This window comes from Mesoplodon densirostris, chromosome 19 (genome assembly GCF_025265405.1).
Source record: "Mesoplodon densirostris isolate mMesDen1 chromosome 19, mMesDen1 primary haplotype, whole genome shotgun sequence".
Lineage (NCBI taxonomy): Eukaryota > Metazoa > Chordata > Mammalia > Artiodactyla > Ziphiidae > Mesoplodon > Mesoplodon densirostris.
This window is the reverse complement of record NC_082679.1, coordinates 2,557,463-2,578,700: the sequence shown is the minus strand read 5'-3', so window position 1 is coordinate 2,578,700 and position 21,238 is coordinate 2,557,463. Positions and strand designations below refer to the sequence as shown.

The 21,238-nt window shown below is 48.3% G+C and overlaps 1 protein-coding gene across 8 annotated transcripts in view; it reads right to left on the bottom strand.

Moving 5' to 3' along the window:
• Nucleotides 1–2,837: 2,837 nt before the first annotated feature.
• Nucleotides 2,838–21,238, bottom strand: part of ZNF71 (zinc finger protein 71) — a 28,597-nt gene continuing 10,196 nt past the window's right edge. For 3 of the 8 annotated variants that reach the window (XM_060084337.1, XM_060084339.1, XM_060084338.1), the window contains 4 exons: nucleotides 19,844–19,945; nucleotides 19,625–19,693; nucleotides 14,136–14,262; nucleotides 2,838–7,382 (listed from right to left, as the gene is read on the bottom strand). In XM_060084337.1, coding sequence (XP_059940320.1) covers nucleotides 5,947–7,382; nucleotides 14,136–14,262; nucleotides 19,625–19,657 — 1,596 coding nt within the window. In that variant the 5' untranslated portion in view covers nucleotides 19,658–19,693; nucleotides 19,844–19,945 and the 3' untranslated portion in view covers nucleotides 2,838–5,946. Of the gene's footprint in view, nucleotides 7,383–9,096; nucleotides 9,249–14,135; nucleotides 14,263–19,624; nucleotides 19,695–19,843; nucleotides 19,946–21,238 lie in introns of those variants that run through there. The other 5 variants (XM_060084335.1, XM_060084340.1, XM_060084336.1 and 2 more) reach the window with 3 other exon arrangements.

Sequence of the window (21,238 nt, the reverse complement as noted above, 5' to 3'; positions counted from 1 at the left end):
ATGCAGGAGAAGCTTCCGGAAGGTGTCCTTCCTGCTCCAGCATCAGGCCATCCACAGTGACGAGGCCCTTCCAGTGTGGCGTGTGCAGCAAGGCCTTCGTGCGGAAGTCCACCCTGGTCCAGCACGGCTGAAGCCACACAGGGGAGAAGCCCTACCAGTGCGGGCAGCGTGGGAAAGACTTCCGGCACCAGCCCACGCTGACGGCGCACCGGGAACCTCACCTGCCACCAGAAGACCCACGCTGCTGCAGGGGTGCCCGCCAGGGAGCCCAGCCTTCTGCCCAGCCTCCCAGATATCCTGTCACAGGTCAGGCCTGAGAAGGCGGCCAAGTTTCAGCATCCTCCCGTCATCACTTTAGAATTAACTTAGGGACGTCAAGAGACGCCCTTGGGGCTTGTGACACATTCCTGAGAATTCCCTCAGGACAGGCGACAGCCGCCCCACTTCAGCAGCGTGCGACCTGTTCAACCACACAGGGCCTGGCCCACACTCGGTCTCATGCTCTGCAGTCACCATTTTGAAATGCTTAATAATCTCTGGACAGAGGGCCCCATATTTCTGTTTTGCACCAGGCTCCAAAAATTATCCCCATTCCCAGGGGAGAGATTAGATCAGGCAGGGGTTGGCAAACTGCAGCCCTGGGGCCAGACCTGCTTTCACATGGCCCCCGAAGTAAGAACGGCTTTCACACTGTAAAATAAAGCGAAAAGAATACGACACAGAGAGAGCTTTTGTGGCTTGCAAAGAATACATAGTCTCTGGCCTTTTGCAGAAAAGGTTGGCCAACCCCTGCCATCAACCAACAGTTATTTGTGGAATTCCACACCCTTCCTCAGCACACGCTGGCAAAACCCTTTTGGTCTCATGGTCCCTCTTGGTGGTTCCCTCAGGTGGGCTCCTGCGACTAAGTGGAGGAGACTGGCCGGCTCCGTTCTTTCATTTCCCTCTAGGCCTTTTAAAAATTTTATTTATTTATTTATTTTTGGCTGCATTGGGTCTTTGTTTCTGCACGTGGGCTCTCTCTAGTTGCAGAGAGGGGTGGCTACTCTTCGTTGTGGTGCACGGGCTTCTCATTGTGGTGGCTTTTCTTGTTGTGGAGCACGGGCTCTAGGAGTGCGGGCTTCAGTAGTTGTAGTACGTGAGCTCAATAGTTGTGGCTCTCAGGCTCTAGAGCGCAGGCTCAGTAGTTGTGGCGCATGGGCTTAGTTGCTCTGCGGCATGTGGGATCTTCCCGGACCAGGGCTTGAACCTGTGTCCCGTGCATTGGCAGGCAGATTCTTAACCGCTGAGCCACCGGGGAAGCCCTTACTGTGGCTCAGACCAGCTGCTGCCTTTGGTGCTGAACATCACCTGTGTACCTGGCACTTTACCGGGAATAAACGTGATTCTCTGTTAAATGGCTGCTTAGTCACTGCCGGATCCGGCGTCTCTGCCAGAAAGGTCTGTCCAGTGGGAGCTTGCTGTAGCTCACTCACTGTATCCGTTTGCTCCGGCTGCCATGGCAAAAGGCCACAGACAGCACAGTGGACTTGAATGGCAGAAATCTCTTCTCTCGCCGTCCGGGGCCAGGGTGGGAGCAGAGGTGATTCCTCCTAAGGCCTCTCTCCTTGGCTTGCAGATGGCGGCCCTCCTGTGGCCTCTTCACGTGGCTGTCCCTCTGCCCATGTGCGGCCTGGCATCTCTCTCTCTCTCTTCTTAGGACACCAGTCATTGGATTAGGGCCCACTCATATGACCTCACAGAACCCTAATTATCCCTTTAAAGGCCTATCTCCAAATGCAGTCACATTTTGAAGTTACTGGGTGTTAGGATTTCAACATATGAATTTGGGGAGAACACATGCAATCTATAACATCCTTAAATGCCTAGAAACTTAGCCTTTTGCAACTGTAGCTACTGTCTACATGTTACCGGAAAGCGTGAGCACCCACCTGGCATTGTGGGTGGCAGGGGAGACAGCGACCCCCACGCTCCTCACTTTCCTTCCTTCCTGGTGCGGAGTTAGTCCTGGGACGCAGCTGTCCTGTCAGAGGCCGCATTTCCCACTTGCATCCAGGAAGGGGCATGGACCACTCCTCCCTGTGGAAGGTGAGGAGAGGGATGTGTCCAGAAAAGGCTGGGCCTTTGCCACCTGCCCTTCCCCCGTCCACCCCCTGGATGCCGACCCCAGGGTGTTTCCAGAAGCGGTGAGCTGAAGGTGGTAGAGGGAGTTTGGACCCCCGAGTCACCCTGTGGAGATCCTCCTACGATCGGCTGCAAGGAATTAGGCCCCAGGTCTTTGGGGTTTGTTGCTGCATTTCGTCCATGCTGACCCAGCTCTGTGACCGCACCATCACCTCCACCCTGTGTGGGAGGTCAGGCCTCACCTCCACTGAACAGACAAGGAGGCACTGAGCAAGCTCAGGTTCACCACTGGGTGAGGGCCAGTACCAGTGGTTGAGCCCAGGATCCCCGGACCCCAGAGCCCACTTGATCACTCCTCCACTCTGCAGGGGCTGCAGACCACGCGTCCAATCTGTTTCTTGCCCCAGATGTCGTTGGTGTGGCCTGCTTGGGCCTGGCCCAAGTAGCATTTCTTAAATATGGGAATTTGGTGCTGCTTGGGAAATGGAAACATTGCACATAAAAGCTTTCAGCTCCAAGATCTTGAGCAAAGCATTAGTACTCTGAGCCTCAGCTGAAAAACCAGGATAATAATAGCATTCTAGATAGTACTTATTAATATTTTATTTGACTGTTGCTAATAGAGCACTGTATTTATTATTTACTCTTAATTAATGATAACAACAATAGAGCACTATTATCAATAGTAAAATAATAAGATTATTAAGGCTGTGGATGAGGCATATATTAGACAATAAGCCTGCTTGACTCAAAGCACTTTATGTTCACAAGAATCCCATCCAGTATGTCGGGGGGTCATAAATCTGTGATTTGAGAGAGGATGGTTTGCACTTCTCCTGAAATTCCAAAACTTCCAGGAGATTCCTGGCCATCACCAGCTTCTGGATCTGTGTCCAAGCCCTCAGTGAATAATACTGGATGGTGACCATGGGCCTCTGATAACTCCCCAGGGCTTGTCTCTGTCCAAGGTCTCAGTTACCTGCATCCCGTCCTGACCTACCAGGGACCGGGTGGCGCTGAGAGAAGAGGGTGCTCCCACACCCCTCCTCTCTGTCCTTTCCCATTTGATGAGAGGACTGGGCCGGGTGTGGAAAGGTCTAGCAGGGAGAGGCTGAGTGTCCCATCTCATGAGTAGGAGGTGAAGGGAAGGGAAGCACAGGAGGGTGGCGACATGGCTGCCAGGCCAAACCGTCAGAGACCCCGACTCTTAGCTCCTACTGGGGGGCCTAGAAGGTTGCCAAGCTCCATGTGCTCGTTTTATTGAAAGACCATGCCTCATGCCCCTGTCTGACTGCACGATCTGCCTGGACAGGTCCTCAGGGTGCAGCCTGAGGGATGGTTGTCTCCACTTCGTCCTGGAAACACCCCTGGACGACACCTCCCAGCCTCCATGTAGGTCTGAGGGGAGGCAGTTGTCAAAGGCATGGCAGACAGTGGGAGACACTGGGCCACTTCCGGTCTGGTGCTAAGGTGTTGGTCAGACTTACCTCCTCCAGGCTGCCTCCCCTGACCTGCCGCTGGAACGCTCATGGTAGCTGGCAGCCAGCTCTGACCAGCCCTGTGTCCTCAGGGGTGGACGGGATGTAGGTCCTAAGAGACCACAAGGAGTGGGACTGGGTGGATATTTTGGTCTGAGACTGAGAGAGAAGCGAGGCAACAGGAGAGAGACAGAGAGGCTGGGGGCTCTGTTGTCTGAGGCTCTGTGTTGCCAGGACCTGCAGCTTAGCCTGCCCCCGACTATCCTAACAATCAATTGACTTCTTCGGAGATGCCCACTGCCCCCTTTTTAAAGCAGAGGGAACCGCAGCACAGAGGGTTAGAAGGAACTCACTCGCTCACAGCTGGGGCTCACCTTCCATCCACCCAAGGCTCATACTTGCCCTGTGCATCACAGTCACTCACCCGGCCCCCCCTGCCCCCCCTGCCCCCACCAAGCAGGAAACCTGGTCACATGACATCTGTTCTGGCCGACGGGAATGGGGGCATGGCGACGAAAGCTGGTGCAAACAGATGTGACCTGGAGCCTCTCAGCCTCTCTGGGCCCTGCCCCCATCCCGTGGTCAAGAGAGCACAGGGGACAGCCAGGACCGGGGGCTCTCATGGTGACCGAGGCAATGAGAAGACTCCCCAAAGAAAGTGTCACGCGCAGCAGGACCTCACTGTCACAACAAAATCCAGAGAGGCCATCCGATGACGCTGGGGCCGGCTCCTCCGTGTCATCCCACTTCTCCCCGACTGGTGACCTGGGCAGAATGGACCCCACACCCACGTCAAGGGTGGACAGTGGTTTCAGGCCGATCTGGGCAGTCACTCCCATTCATTCCCCTTCCACAGCTACTATTTCAAGGATGAGGGTGAGACCCATATCTAAGCCAATCAGCACATGGCATTTCTCTGGTCAGAACAATCAGCCCCTGGTGAGTCCAGCGGAATGAAGCGTAGGGCTTTTTTGCCAATGACAGGAAGAGGTCTGTCTCCATTTGGACGAGACTCAGGAAATGTGTCAAGAGGAGCTGCTGGAAACCAACACGAAACCACAAGGGACGCCAGCCTGAGGACGAGGCCAGGGCGTGAAGGGAGAGCCGGGGCCCACGGGGAGGCAGTGCTGTGGTTCCGATGCGCCGCGCGTCTGCATCAAGTCCACCCTGACGCCTGCCCCCGACAGACATTCAAACACTGTCCATGGTGCTACATGGCTGTCTCTCCTACCTACAACACGAAGTGTGCTGACTGATATAAGTGGCTGCTTAAAATGAATTATTTATTCTTTGTGAACCCCGGCGTCAGGAAGTGTGGGACATTCAGACACGCCAGGACATTTGCGACCAGTAGCACAGAACATTAAAATAAAAAGGTGGTGGAAAAGGTCCCAGAGAGGGGAGACTGGGGGAACTCTATGTGTACACAGAGCTCAGGTCAGCCTTAGGAGACTCCAAGTTTAACTGCAAAACATAACTATGTAAAGAGACTCAGCTGCGCAACTTGTTGAATCCGGTGAAGCATTTAACCCTGAATATCAAGCCCGTTGTTACTCGCTCCCCGCCCTCTCCCACAAGCACTGGAGCCGACTACAACAGCACACCTGGCACCTGTATCGTTCTCACCTGATGACTGTTTAAGATGACATCGGTCTCCCTTCATGAAAAGTTTTATTTAAAAAAAAGAATTTAACAGACCACTATGAGAAACCTTGGCAGCCAAGGCGGTTACTGTTATCGCTTACTCTGAAAAAAAATTGTTTTCCTCTCACTAACTTGCCAACCTCTACCGCTTATTAGCCTGGGGGGAGGGGGCTTCCAGTACGGTTTAGGGAGACCGCAGGGGGGCTGGGATGTGGAAGGACGACGAAGGGTCCCCGCTAGCTCTTCCCCAGAGGAAACTCACAGACAACCTACGTCTGGACTAGACCGAGGGTGTGTGTGACAAGGGGAGAAACGTCCCCACGCTCTTATCAAGTCCTGCACGCCTCTCCCCAACTTTGCTATCGGAACGGAGACCGACCGGGGGCTCCATCTTAGCGCTTAAAATTTACTGAGCGCTTGGTCTGGAGCCCTGACGCGCTCCGTTCCTGGAACTCCCGTGAATTACCAGCCACAGCCAGCCTTGCAACGTTCCCAAGTACACTGGGCACGGAGGAACTTGCCTTCCGGCTCGGTGGTGTGGACGCCCGGCTGGGAAGCAGCGCGTGGGAACCAAGACCCCCACAATTCCTAAGAGCCGCGGGGCTGCGCCACCCTGGGCCGCCACTTGAGAACTCCCGGAGCCGACGGCCCGTGCTAAGGACCCCGCCCACCTGGTGTAGACTGGGGCGCCCCAAGCTCCCTAGGTGTGGATCCTCAGGTGCCGCGTGAGGTTGGTGTTCCGGCTGAAGGTTTTCCCGCACTCGCCGCACCTGTAGGGCTTCTCCCCGGTGTGGATCCTCTGGTGAACCGTGAGCGAGGAGTTCTTGATGAAGGCCTTGCCGCACTGCGCGCACCGGTACGGCTTCTCGCCCGTGTGGATGCGCTGGTGCTCGATGAGGTAGGCGCTCTGGCTGAAGGCCTTCCCGCACTCGCCGCACGCGTAGGGCTTCTCGCCGGTGTGGCCCATCTGGTGCACCACCAGGGACGAGCGGCCCGTGAAGTGCTTCTTGCAGATGTAGCAGGCGTACGGCTTCTCGCCGGTGTGGATGCGCTGGTGCTGCGTCAGCGCGGAGTTCTTGCTAAACGCCTTGCCGCACTGGCCGCACTCGAAGGGCTTCACCCCGATGTGCAGCCTCTGGTGCTGGATCAGGTAGGCGCTCTGGCTGAAGGCCTTGCCGCACTCGCCGCACGCGTACGGCTTCTCGCCCGTGTGGTTGCGCCGGTGCAGCGTCAGCGACGAGCTCTTGTTGAAGGCGCGGCCGCAGTCCCCGCACGCGTACGGCTTCTCGCCCGTGTGCGTGCGCTGGTGCTCCGTCAGGTGCATGTTCTGGCTGAAGGCGCGCCCGCACTCGCCGCACACGTACGGCTTCTCGCCCGTGTGCGTGCGCTGGTGCACGATCAGGTGCATGTTCTGGCGGAAGGCCTTGCCGCACTCGCCGCACGCGTACGGCTTCTCGCCCGTGTGGACCCGCTCGTGCTGGGCGAGGGAGGAGGTCTTCCGGAAGGCTTTCCCGCACACGCCGCACGCGTACGGCTTCTCGCCGGTGTGCGTGCGCTGGTGCACGATGAGGTTCATGCTCTGGCTGAAGGCGCGGCCGCAGTCCCCGCACGCGTACGGCTTCTCGCCCGTGTGGACCCGCTGGTGGATGGTCAGCGACGACCGTTCCAGAAAGTGCTTCCCACACACGTCGCACTGGAAGGGCTTCTCCCCGGTGTGGATGCGCTGGTGTTTCACCAGCGACGAGCTGCGGCCAAAGGCCTTGCCACACTCGCTGCAGTCGTAGGATTTCTTCTTCACGTCCGGTCTGGAGGGTTTACCAAGGTCTGAGTTACCTGCGAGGTTCTTGCCCCGCATGGCAAACGGGTGGATCCCTGCTTCTCTCGGATCCCCCGACCTGGGTGGCGCCGGGGTGGGGCTCTGGTTAACGAACGCCTGCAATTCATGACATTCGGGGGCCGACTCCCGGGAGATTTCCAGCCGCCCCGGGCAGGTCCTAGCGCTTCCCCGCCGCGACTCCACCCTGTCACCCGGCGTCCGCGCTCCGTCCAGGGCTGAACCCCAGGCCTCGGATGGTCTGTCTTCCGAAATCTCCTCCTTCAGGTCCGGTTCTTTCATTTCAGGTCTCATTTCCAAGTCTGGCGGGGCAGGAGGAGAAGGAGAAGAAATGTACGCGGTTAATGCTGGGTGGAAGTAATTTCCCAAGCGGGGGTCGGTAAACGACAGGGCACGGATGGAGAAGCTAAGAGCAAAGCAATGCGCTGACGACACACGTGGTTTGAGAAGGCAGAACCCACCTAGGAGGTGAGCAGAGAACTAGAAATGTCCCTTTCGGAGCTCGGAGGAGACACACAAGTTGGGCGGGGAGGGGGCGGGTCAGAAAGGCTGTCGCAAACCTGAGTGAGGAGTTTCTGCAATGGATTCCTCCCCTCCAGGGTCCATCCTGAATATCCCCAACCAGTCACGCTTCCCAGAGTATCGATTTTGTATTAGAAATGATACAAATACAGCTGACGTTTATGGCGTGTTCAGGTTACGCCGTCTTCCCGGGCCCCGGCCCAGCTCCATCCCGCACCCCCCCACCCCGGCCCGCCCGTAGGCCCCACTCCCCTCCTCCACCGCCCAGTCATGGAGCGCAGGTATCCCTGTGGGGCTGGCTCCAGACCTCTCCTCTTTGCACATCCATCCCTTCTTGGTCATCAAGCGGAGTCTCCAATCCCCTCTCACGTGTATCCTGTTCATTTCTATTTCCAGTCTGAGTTCTGGACTCTGTATCGTGGACCTAATGGCTTCATTCCCAACATTTAAAAGTTGTGAGATCTTACACAAAAATGTCACGAAAAGTGTGACGATATGACCACACAAAGCCTTTATTCCTATGAGGCGATAAAAAGCAGGAGTGGAGCAGCAGCTGTTCCCAACCCCTCATTTAAACCCCCCCTGGCCCCACCAACACTTGAGTTTGAGACCCCCCTCCCTTAAGTCATGTCATGCCTTCATGGCCCCGCCAAGGGAGTCTGGACTTCTGTATAGTATCTTCTATACAGTGATGCCTCCCAAATGTGTGCCCCCCACCCAGACCTGCTGAGTTCTGCTGAGGACTATTCAGAAGACTCCTGTGTCCCTCCTGTGTCCCTCTTGGGTATGGCAAACCCGTTTAACAGGAAACTTGTGATTTTGGAACCCTCACCCCCACCCCAAATGATAAAAAAAGAAAGAAAGGCTCATCAAAGAGATGTAGCAACATAGTCAGACACAGAAGGACACTCATATGAGGTCCCCAGAGGAGTCAAATTTACAGAGACAGAAAGTAGACGGTGGGTCCCAGGGGCTGGGGGAGGAGGGAATAGGGAGTGTTTACTGGGGACCAGGTTGGGGAAGATGAAAAGGGCTCTGGAGATGGATGGTGGTGATGGCTGCACAATAATATGAATGTACTCAATACCACTACTGTACACGTAAAAAAGGGCTAAAATGGTAAATTTTGTGTTCTATGTATTTTACCATAATTTTAAAAAGTGTTTTAAAAATAAAGATTTAGCAGTCATTTTTGATTCGCCCCTTCCTTCCCATCATCCAGGCTGTTGAGTGCCACTGGACGGGCAAAGCAGCTTGAGCCAGACCAAATCTCTCCAACACAGCCAACCATGGAGTCAGGCACCGCAGATTTCCTGCCTACACCCTCTGCCCTCTACAAGGCGCTGTCCACTCAGTGGTGGGGATCTTCTCAGGCAGGCCAAGCCCTCCAGCATCTCCCCAGCACACTGAGAATCAGGGCCAAGACCTTCCCTCCTGGGCCCTTGGGCAGACACAGCCAGCCTGGATCCTGCCGACCACGCCGGACTGACTCACCTTCCTTTTCTTCAGGCACACTTGCCCTGCGGTTCCCTTTTTACCCCCTTGTCTGTGCTGAGCTCTTCCTGCCTTGGGCCTTTGCACCTGCTGGCTCCTTGATACTCCTTGCATGCTCATCCTCAGGCCTCAGTTAGCATTTATCCTCCATCCTACGGTGGAAAGGAAGATCTCTCTTGGTATCCTCTTGCCTGCTTCCTAGTGATCGTTCGTTATGGCCCGTGGCAACTTGTCTTTGTCCCTTGATCTGTTTACTACCAGTCCCTGCCCTGCAGTGGAAAGTGAGCTCCAGGAGGGCAAGACCCTGGCCTGTGCCTGGTTAGTTACAGTACCTGGCACACAGAAGGTAGCAGGTAAACATGCACTGCACACCTGCAATGTGCCCAGTACAGGGCTGAGCAATCGGCACAGATCATTCCGTGTGGTCCCCACGACTATGTAGTTATGTTTGAGATTATACCCATTTTACAGACAAGGAAACTGAAGCTCTGAGAATTAAGTCACTTACTCAAGGTCACACAGCATACTAGAAGCAGAGCTGAGATTGAAGCCTATGACCACAGAGCCACGGGCCCTGGTCAGTCACTGTTTTGCTGTGTTTTTATGCTTTCCCACGCCAGAGCAAAGGATCTGAGAAATACTTGAGAGTGATTCTGGCTTAGTGACCCTGGGGTGTGGCGTGATGCCCAGATGTTACGGCAGATGGAGGCATGGGGCATGAAGGCCCCGTGGCATGGGTGGGGGTAACTTCTCAGTAGGAAGAGGAAAGGAAGGCTGATGGTGGGTTTGGTTTGGGGTGCATGGGGTCTGAGACGTGCTGGGGACATACACTGGCCTGAGCCTGCAGAGATGGGAGGCAGTGGAGTCTCGGTTGTGAATACAGTTGGAAGTCTTCTGGAATAAATATGAGAGTTGGAGGGAGCATGCCAGCAAAATCCCAGAGTTAAGGGGCAGTTAAAAGGGGGCAGCCTCCCTTTCAGGGATTAAAACCCTTCAGGAGATGTGGCAACATGGATGGACCTAGAGGATATCATATTTAGTGAAGTAAGACAGAGAAAGACAAATATTATATGAAATCACTTATATATGGAATCTAAAAAATAATACGTATGAATCTGTATAAAACAGACAGACACAGAAAACAAACATATGGTTACCAAAGGGGAAAGGGGGGAGGGATAAATTAGGAGATTGGGATTAACAGACACACACTACTATACATAAGCTAGATAAGCAACAAGGATATATTATATAGCACAGGAAACTACATTCAATACCTTGTAATAACCTATAATAGAAAATAATCTAAAAATATATACCTGTGTATATAACTGAATCACTTTGCTGTACACCTGAAACTAACACACTATTGTAAATCAACTCTACTTCAATTAAAAAAAACAACACAAACACCCTTCAGGAGAATTTGCAAAAAAGCAAACATCAGCTCTTACTCGTGAAAAGGTATGCAAACACAGCTCAACATCAGCCAAATTAAAAGGACCCTGCCATATGGCTTTTCACCCATCAGATCGGCAAGGAGCAAAGCATTTGATGATGTGTGGCTGGTGACAGTGTGTGGACATGGGCCTTCTTGCCCACGGCCAAGGGAAATGTTAACAGGACAATGTCTGCAGAGGCCATTTCGGCAACAAGCTACAAACGTCCAAAATGTTATTCATTCCTTTTGGTCTAAATGTGGATTTTATTTTCATGGTACTAGATTTCTTGTCCTTTATAGTTTCTTTTCCCATATTATGTATTTCCACAATTGCTTCTGATCACAAAGTAATTCACACTTGTTATTAAAACATCAAACATCCAAAAATAACATAAATGGAAGTCTCCTGCAATCTCACCATCTAACAGTTTGATGTATAGTTTTAGAATTTTTTCCCAGTGCATACTTTAAAAAAATACGCACCACACACCCTGTATGCACACACACATATGAACACACACTGTTGTTGTTTTTCTAAAACGTGGCCAAGACAGAGTAACAAAGATAAGATTTCCCTCCAGCCTCCAGCCTAAAGCAATGGGAGGAAGAGAGGACAAAATGTATAAAGCAAAGGTTTTCAAGACACTGGACGTCAGGCAACAGAGTGCAGTGGTTCCTGAGACACAGGACCCAAAAGAGGCGGGCCCTCCGGCCACCCAGCTTACTCGCAGGAAGGTTCGCACGCCACAGCACAGGAGGGGAAACTGAGGCGAAGCCCGGCAGACTCCCTGAGTTGAGGAGATGGAATTGAGAGACGGAGGCAGGTGAAGTTCACGGGTCAGAGTACTGGGCAAGAAAGTGTGGAGAGTGGGCTCTGGACACAGGCAAGGTCCTCCCTCCAGGACTTGGGTGACTGATCAGAACACTCATATACAGAAGCTACCCAAGGCTGGAGAAAAACCACCCGAAAGGAATTGAAAACAGTCCCCAGAGCCGACGCAGGGCTGGGAACAGTGCCTCCTCGCACCAGCCATGTAACTCACACCATATAATTCATGGGGCGTTGGGCAGAACATACAGAAGGGTCTTGTGGAGATTAAGTCGTCCTAGACTGAACACAAGCCACAAAGGCAAAAATGAAAGCAGGTCAAATGACGTGGTACTGGTGTCCAGACAGACAAATAGAGGGATGAAACAGAACAGAGTCCAGAATTACACCCACACATATATGGACAGCTGATTTTTGACAAAAGTGCAAAGGCAATTCAGTGGAAGTTTCTCAGTGGAAAAATTCAGTCTTTTCAACACATGGCAGAACAACAGGACATCTCTTTGACACAAAAAAGTGAACTCGAATTAACATTTTGTGTCATTAGAAAAATTAAGGGGATCATAGAACAAAATATGAAACCTAAAACTATACAACATACAGAAGAAAACCTCTGTGGCTTTGAGATAGGCAAAGATTTCTAAAATCTGACACCAAAAGCATGATCCCTAAGGAAAATAATTTATCAATTGGACTTCAAATTTAAAAATTCTCTTCAAACAAATGGTGCTGGGGAGCCTGGATAGCCACATTCAAAGGAGTGACATTAGACCCCTTTTTAACATCATTCACAAAAATTAACTCAAAGTGAACCAAAGATGTACATGAAGAGCTACGACTGTTTCACTCTTAGAAGAAAACACAGGAGTAAATTTTCATGGCCTTGGTTGGGCAATGGTTTCTGAGATACGAAACCAAAAGCACAAGCAACAACAACAAAATAAATAAATTGAACACATCAAAATTTAAAATGTTTGTGTTTCAAATGATGCCATCAAAAAAGAGAAAAGTCTACCCACAGAATGGGACAAAATATTTGCAAAGCATCTACCTGATAAAGGACTTATGTCAATAATAATAATAATAAACCTATAAAGAACTCTCAAAACTCAATAATAAGGAAACAAACAACCCAACTAAATAAAACAGGCAAAAGACTTGAACAGATATTTCACTGAAGAGAATATACATGTGGCAAATAAGCACATGGAAAGATTCTCAATATCAAATGAAAACTACAATAATGATAAGACTACACACCAACGAGAATGGCTAAAATGAAGAAGATTGAGCATACTGAGATTTGGCAAGCACATGGAGCAGCTGAAACTCCCACTCACTGCTGGTGGAAATGTCAAATGTTACAACTGCTTTGAAAAAAAGTTTGGAGTTTCTTAAAAGGTTAGATATACACCTCATATCTGATCCAACCATTCTACCCACCGGTGTTTACTCAAGAGAAAGGAAAGCATATGCCTACAGAAAAACTTGTACACGCACGTTCACAGCAGCTTTATTTGTAATAGTCCAGAATTGGAAACAACCCAAATGTTCATCAACAAGTGAATGGATAAACAAATTGTGGGCTATCCATAGGCAGAATGGTATTCAGCAATAAAAAGATGTGAATTATTGATACATACAACAACATGGGTGAACCTCAAAATCATCATGCCAAGTGAAAGAAGTCAGACCAAAAAGAGACTACATGCTGTATGATTCCATGTATACATGGAATTCTAGAATATGCAAATTAAACCACAGTGACATAAGGCAGACCAGTGGTTGCCTGGGGATGGAGGGTGGGTATGGGAAGGGGAGGGAGATACTACCAAGGGGCATGAGAAACTCTTTGGGGTAATGGATATGTTCATTATCTGGATCATGGTGATGGTTTCCTGGATGTGTACAGATGTTGAAATACATTGAATTATTCTTTAAATATGTGCAGTTAATTATAGGTCAATTATACTTCCACAAAAGCTGTTGAAGAAATGGGACCATACTCTAGTTCTGAAAGTTAGTGTTTCAGCAACACATCAAGGGACATCATTCCATGTCAGTGCCTACAAAGAGTGCACATCTTTGAAAAGCATGGTTTCCATCATATGGCTACACCTTGATATGTTAGTCAGTCTTGTACAGGTGGGCATTTAGGTCATTTCTATTTTTCTTCCTATGGAAAACTTTGTACACTTATAGAAAGATTTCTAAAGGATAGATCCCTAGAAATGGAATTGTTCAAAATTTGGCTGATAATGCCAAACTGTCCTCCAAAAGAGTTGTCCCAACATTATACTCCTAAAAGGACAGAGTCCCTTTCCCAATACCTTCATAATACAGGCTATTATTCTTTTTCATTTCTGTGTACCTCATGAACAAAAACTGTATTTCTTTGACTCAGTTTGTATTTCTTTGACTATTAGTAAGATTTAAAAATCTCTTATAAAGCGTGATTCCATGTATTTCCACATTTATGAACTGCCAGCTATAAGTCTGGCCATCATTCAGTCTTTTTCTTATTTATTCCTAGGAGCTCTTTACACAGTTATAATCCTTTAACTGTTATCCATGTGGTAAATATTATTCCCCATTTCATCATCTGTCAACTTTATTTTTAGCTTTGAGTGATTTAAACTTTCTACGTAGTCAAATCTGTCAGTGATTTAAACTTTCTACATAGTCAAATCTGTCAATCTTTTTTCTTATTTCTCTGTAGTCCTCACATGACAGGCTGATGGTAAGTAACTCAGCGAAGCTGCCCCTTACCCAGCGAGACCAGGTTCTGGAGGTTCTCTAGCATCACATCTCTGTACAGGTCCTTCTGGGCAGGTTCCAGCTGCTGCCACTCCTCCTGGGTGAAGTCCACAGTCACATCCCTGAATGTCACTGACTCCTGTAAGAGGAAACCCACAACCACTCACCGCAGGGCCCTCCTTACAGAGGTCTGGAAGAATGGCCAGAAAAGCTAAGAGGATTTAGGGAAGGCATACAGGATGTATCTGAAGTGATTTCAACAAGGAGCAGCCACTCAGTTATCTTGGTGCCTCATTATTTGGGGATGGTCCTCTGACAGAGAAATAAAACAAATATGAGGCTGTTTAGAGCAGAAAGTCACAGATTTGAGAGACAGAGAAGGAATCAAAGGCAAAATGATCATAACCCAGTGAATCAACACATTCATTAGAAGCCCAGCAAAGGCAGAAAACTAGATGGAACCCAGTAGTTCACCAAAGATTCCTGAGCCCCTACAAAGCTGCAGGCACTGAGCAAGGTGCTGGGATACAGACACAGAAGGTTTAAGAACTAGTTCCTCAAAGGAGGGGCAGACGAAAACACCTGTAACTGACCCACAATCTGGTCAATACTGTCATGCAGGTATGAACAAAATTCTCCAGGCGCCTGAGCAATGGCAGCTTTAGGGGGCGTCCGGGAAGACTTCAGAAAGGTGACACTGAGTTTAGGCTGGGGGAAGGATCAGTGGTCAGGTCCTTGGGGGGAGATTCTGGAGGGAGGAAGAGCTTGGGTCAAGATATGAGGCTTAAAAGGCAGATTAGACCAGTGAGGAATCATGAGAAGTTCATGTGGTGGAAGCATAAGAGACTTTCTAGCTGATGCCATAAGCCCTGGGGATGAAATGAATGTGGCTTAGCAGGGAGAGATGATGATGATGATGGTGATGGTGGTGGTGGTGACGATGGTTGTGGTGATGATGCTGATGACAATGATGTTGTCAATTGTACGTCACAACACGTATCACTTCATAGGCAGTTGCTATGTACCAGGTACTATTCTAAGGATTTGTTATAGGTTGAATTATGCTTCCTCTCCTCCAAACCCATGAGTGGAAGTCCTACTCCCAGCACCTCAGAATGGGACCTTATTTGGAAATAGGGCCACTGGTTAAGACGAGGTCATACTGGAGTAGGTGGGCCCTAATCCAATATGACTGGTGTCCTTATAAATAGAGGAAATTTGGACACAGAGACACGCACACATGGAAAATACCATGTGAAAACAAGCCAAGAACTACTGGGAGCTGAGAGAGAGGCCTGAAATGGATTCTCCTCTAGACCCTTCAGAAGGTACATGGCCCAGCCAACACCTTGATTTTTGACTTCCAGCCTCCAGAACTGTGAGAAAATATGTTTCTGTTGTTTAAGCCTGTCTGTGGTACTTTGTTATGGCAGCCCGAGCAAACCAATACATCCATCTTGCTCTCTACTATTTCCCCAGCGTTTAGTACAAGGCCTGGCATATAGTGGGCACTCAATGAATAGTTCTTGAATGAATAAATGGGTCAGTGAGTAGGGATGGTGGGAGGATTAAATGAGTTAATCCATGTTTGACACTCAGTGCACAGCATACAGTAGGTGCTTAATTACCATCAGCTACTGTTACTGCCACCCACATCCACAGGTCCTTGGCTCTCCCCAGTGCTCTGAGCCCCTGACATGAGAACCGTGAACCCTGGCTCACCCTCCCTGAGAGGAGGCCTCACCTCCTGGCCAGTCCTATCATGGTCCCCATGTGCCCGCCCAGAGGCTTTGGGCTCATGCTGGCCTCCTCTGCCTCGTGGGTCACTACTGTTTGATGAGCAAGAAGTACAACGCAGTGGTTGAGAGTGTGGGCTCGGGAGCCTGGAAGCCTGCAACGAAATCCTGGCTCTACCCTCAACGGCTCTCTTTTCCTTGAGCAAGTGCCTTAACCTCTCTGAACTTCATTTGTTCATAATAACAATGTCCCCCTCTGTAGTTGTCATGGGGGTTGAATGGGGTCATGCCTATATGGTTCCAGCACAGTGTCTGGTATGGCTGGAGTAAGTTCTCGATGAATGTCAACTATTACATTTGATTGACTTTGACATTTCATATGCATCTTATATATATACTTATTATTAGTTATTATTTAATATTTATTTATTTAGTCATGGCATGCAGGATCTTCGTTGCAGCATGTTTAGTTGAAGCGTGCAGGATCTTTAGTTGTGGCACGCGGACTCTTAGTTGCGGCATGCGTGTGGGATCTAGTTCCCCTGTAGTAGTTATTATTATTATATGATATTATTATTTGATTCTTTGGCCCATACATCCTTTGGCCAGTCCTGCTAATAATTCCTTTTTTTAAAAAAAGCCACTTTATGGAGGTATGATTGACCTATTTAACTAATACAACTTGATAAGTTTGGACAGTATGCGCCCATGAAACATGATCACAATCGCGGCCATAAGCTATCCGTCACCTCCAAAGGTTTCCTGCTGCCCCCCTCTATCTGTTTATTTATTTTAAGTTTTAAAAATATTGTAGTTCCTTCAGAGAGTCTTCTCTAAGTATGCCCCACATCAGTGAACTCACTCAATAAATAACATATTTACTGAGTAGGCTCCATGCACTGCTCTGGGGCTGGGCTGGGAGGGGTGCACTAAAACCAAAATGGACAGTCCTAGAAGTCTCAGAGCTGACACCTTACAGCAAAGGATGCTGAAGGGCAGACAGCAGGGGCCGCCCTCCTCTGGAGGGTTGGGAAGACTTCCCCAGAAGTATGGTTTAGCCCCAAATGCACCGAACCTGAGTGCTTTGTCTGTGCATGTCTGAGGCCACTCATTCTCGTGCTTCATCTGTTTTGGTTTCCTGTCTAATGGCACAAACCAATTCGCCACAAGGAAAACCTCCCCAAATTCCAAAGAGCTGAAATCAGATAGGCTCTATTTCTTGAAAATCAGAATATATTTGCACTAGATGTAATTAAGAAGAAAGCACTTAAATAAAAAATCCCAACCATACCAAAATAAAAATAATCAACAAGTCCTTCTAAATTAAGTAGGAAAAAGAAGAAATCAAGACGATAATCACAGACAAGTTAAAAATGAAGACATCATGGTGCAGTTGCTTTGGAAAATAGTCCGACAGTTCCTTAGACAATTAAGCAGTGTTATATTAGGACCCAGCAATTCCACTCCTAAGTATACACCCAAGAGAATTGAGAACACATGTCCAAACTAATGTCTGAACTGCAGCATTCCTAATAACCAAAAAGTGGAAACAGCCCAAATGTCCATCAACCAGTGAATGGATAAATAACATGTGGTCTAACCACACAGTGGAATATTATTCAGTCATGAAAAGGAATGAAGCACTGACACATGCTAAAACATGGATGAATCTCAGAAAAATTATGCTTAAAGAACCCAGACACAAAAGACCATATATCATATGATTTCATTTATATGAAATGTCCAGGATAGACAAATCCAGAGACAAAAAGTAAATGAGTGGTTGCCAGTGGTTGGGGGTCAAGAGAGGAAATGGGAGTGAGTGCCATTGGGTACACACTTCCATTTGGGATGATGAAAATGTTCTAAAATTGACTGTGGTGATGGTTGCACAACTCTGAATATACCATAAGCCAATGAATTGTACACTCTGTGGTATGTGGGATATATCTTAATACAGGTGTTAAATAAATAAAGGCATGACAAACCAAAACTCACAGGTAAGTGAAATGACACATTTAGACATCAAAATAAATTCTAGGTGGATTCAGAAGTTCACTGTTAACATCCAAACGATAAACAGAAAAAAAGGAAGAAAAACAGATGATGTGTGACCTGTGGATGGAGAAACCCTTTTATAGTTTAAAGACAATGGAAGACACCAGAGGAGGAGAGACAGACTCGATTTTAAAAATATGAAATGCTTTTGGACTTAAATATAAAATAAGAAACGAAAAGTAAAGCTGGTAAGTATATTTGCCACAAATATTTCCATACACACACACTTCTTTAAAATCTTCAAGAATACTAAGATTCCTGGAGACTGGTAAAGTACAAGATAGATCATTTAACCCCCTGCAGAAAAGGCTAATAGACATTTTCTAAAAATCAAACCTCACTAATATACATACAATGCTACTCGGAAAAGATTTTGTGACACCATTTGTCACCTATCATGCTCAAAGTTTATACCATTTGTCACCTATCCATTTATCATTTATATCCAACTTGCACAATAAATACCCGACAGCCATAAATAACTAGGGACAAATAAATATCAAACAATAGGGGAACCATTAAGTAAGCCAGGTATGGCCCCAAGATAAAATTTCTATGGAGTCATTAAAATGGATGTTACCAAGGAGTTTTTAACAATGCAGAGAAATGCTCAGGATGAAATCTTCGATGAAAAAGGATATAAAAATTGCTCAGCTGGGGTGATTCTTATTTTTGCAAAAAACATGTATCCAGGGAGAGAAGGACACACAACTTTCGAGGGTGGTTATTTCTAGGATGAGATCAAGGGTCATTCTGATCCTCTTCACTATGCTCTTCTGGATTTTCTAAGCTTTTTGTAATGATCATGGCATTTCCTTATTTATCGGGAATTTTCTTTTACTTTTACAATAGATTATTTACAGCATTGGAAAATGATTTTTTAAAAAGTCAAACTCACCAATACCAGATGGACATTTAGATACACTGATTATGCAGCCAAAACAAGTGATGTCTGTAGTTTTCAAAGGCTGGGGAAATCCTAATGATTAATGTGGGATGGAAAAAAAAAATCTTCCAAGATAAAAATGGCAGAGCCAATACTGGGTCAATTTTTAAAAATAATTATCAGAGAAGGAAGCCAATAAATGAATACACAAATAATCCACACGATTATCTCTGGGTAGAGGCACTATGGGTGAATTATACTGTCTTACCTACAGGTTACTGGATTTTCCCTATTTTCTATAAAGAACATTTATATATTTATTATTATGAAATATTTCTGGCATAAAAGCAAGCTTAGAGAAAAATTCAATACACAGCTATATATGTACCACCCATTAAAACATCATAACACATTACAGTGAGAGCCGGGGATGCCAGCCGTGCGCCCTCCCTATGGGCACCCTCCCTCCCCCGAGGTAACTGCTGTCTGAAATGTGTGGGCCTTGTTCCAGCAAGTCTTGTACACATTTAAACCATCACTTTCCAGGTGCCCTCCTGCGTCTCCTGAGGGCCCCCAGGGCAGAACCAGTCACTCCCCAGCTGCCCTGTCCTCCTTGGCTGACAAAAGCCAATGTCAGGGACAGGAAAGAGAGAGGCTCCTGGGCCTGGAGGGGGCAGGGTGGACAAGAGCATCACCCCTGAGCACTGCTGTCCTTCCTCAGGGTGGACGGAACCCCCAGGAGGTGGGGACATGGGCCCTGGATAGGGCTGGGGGTCAGAGGGTCATCCCTCTGGAAAGGAGAGGGAGGCAACATGACTCACCAGGGCTTCATCAGTCAGCAGCTGGGCAGCCATCCCTCCACTGCCCACGGTGACCGGGAATGGCGGGCTCTGGTCAGGGGGGAAAGAGAGGGAGGCACGGTGAGAGACCAGGCCTAGGCCCACCTCACAATGCACACAGGACAGACACACACATGCCCACAGAGGGGCAGGAGACAGGAACACACACACACATTAACAGCGAACATTCCGGGTGCTTACCGCCTGCAAAGCACTAGACCAACGCCTCTCACTTAATCCTCCTAACACTCCCGCAAGGTGGGCACTATTTCCACCGACCCCATTTCACCATATATGTGGAATCTAAAATACGACACAAATGAGCTTATCTATGAAACAGAAACAGACTCACAGACATAGAGAACAGACTTGTGGTTGCCAAGGGGGAGGGAAGGATTGGGAGTTTGGGGTTAGCAGATGCAAACTATTATATACAGGATGGATAAACAACAAGGTCCTACTGTATAGCACAGGGAACTATATTCAATATCCTGTAATAAACCATAACAGAAAAGAATATGAAAAAGAATACATATAACTAAATTGCTTCGCTGTACAGCAGAAATTAACACAACATTGTAAATCAACTATACTTCAATAAAAAAGGAATATTGTCAAATTCAATGTTGGTCCCTATAAACTTTAAACAGTGAAATTTCAAATTAAAAAGCAATACAATTATTTAAAAAAAGAAGCCCCGCTGCACATCACAAAGGATCACAAAGGTATGGGCTTGTGTCCCCACCACTTCACGTCTGCAAACCCCACAGCAGCGTGCCCGGCCCGCAGCAAGCCCTCCGCAAAAACATCCTCCAGCTTAAAGCTCTCCGGTGGCTTCCCACAGCCTTAGAAATCATCCACAGTCTTCACTGCTGCCCACATGGCCCTTATAGTCTGCCCCGAGGGCCTTCCCCCCCCCCTCCACTCCCCTCTCAAACGCTTGGCCCCAGGTACAGTGGCCTTCGAACCTGCCGCTTCCTCTGCCAGAAATGCTCTTCCCCTGGCTGGCTCCTTCTCACTGTCAGCTCAAATGTCACCTCCATGGAGAAGCCTCCCACTCCCAGGGCCCTGAGCTCAAGTAGCCACCAACGCCCACCCCTGCCATCTTCTTATAGCCCACATCATTGTTGACAACTGTCTCTTTAAAAAGTTTTCAAGTTCATCATCTGTCTTCCCTTCACAAGAATGCAAGCCCCCGGGGAGCAGAGATGATCATTTTTGGATTGTGTTTCCAGCATCTAGGATAACAGTCAGAGGTACCCAAACATAGAGCTGAGTGAATGAATAAGCCAACTTCTATCACTGGCAAAGATGCAAAGAAATGGGCCTCCCACACACAGCTGAAGGAACGGGAGTCACTCAACATTTCTGGAGAGTGAGCTGGCAAAACACAAACCCCATAACCCAGCAGCCTTGTTCCCGGGACTCTGCCCATAGCAACAAAAACTCCATGTAAAAGGTTATATATGGAAAAAAGATGTTTATTATAGCACTATTCCTAGAATCCAACCAAATCAACAAACACACAAAAAAACAGAAACAAAATATAAGTATCCATCAACAAAGGAATGTTGAATAAATGGCGAGGCATCCGTT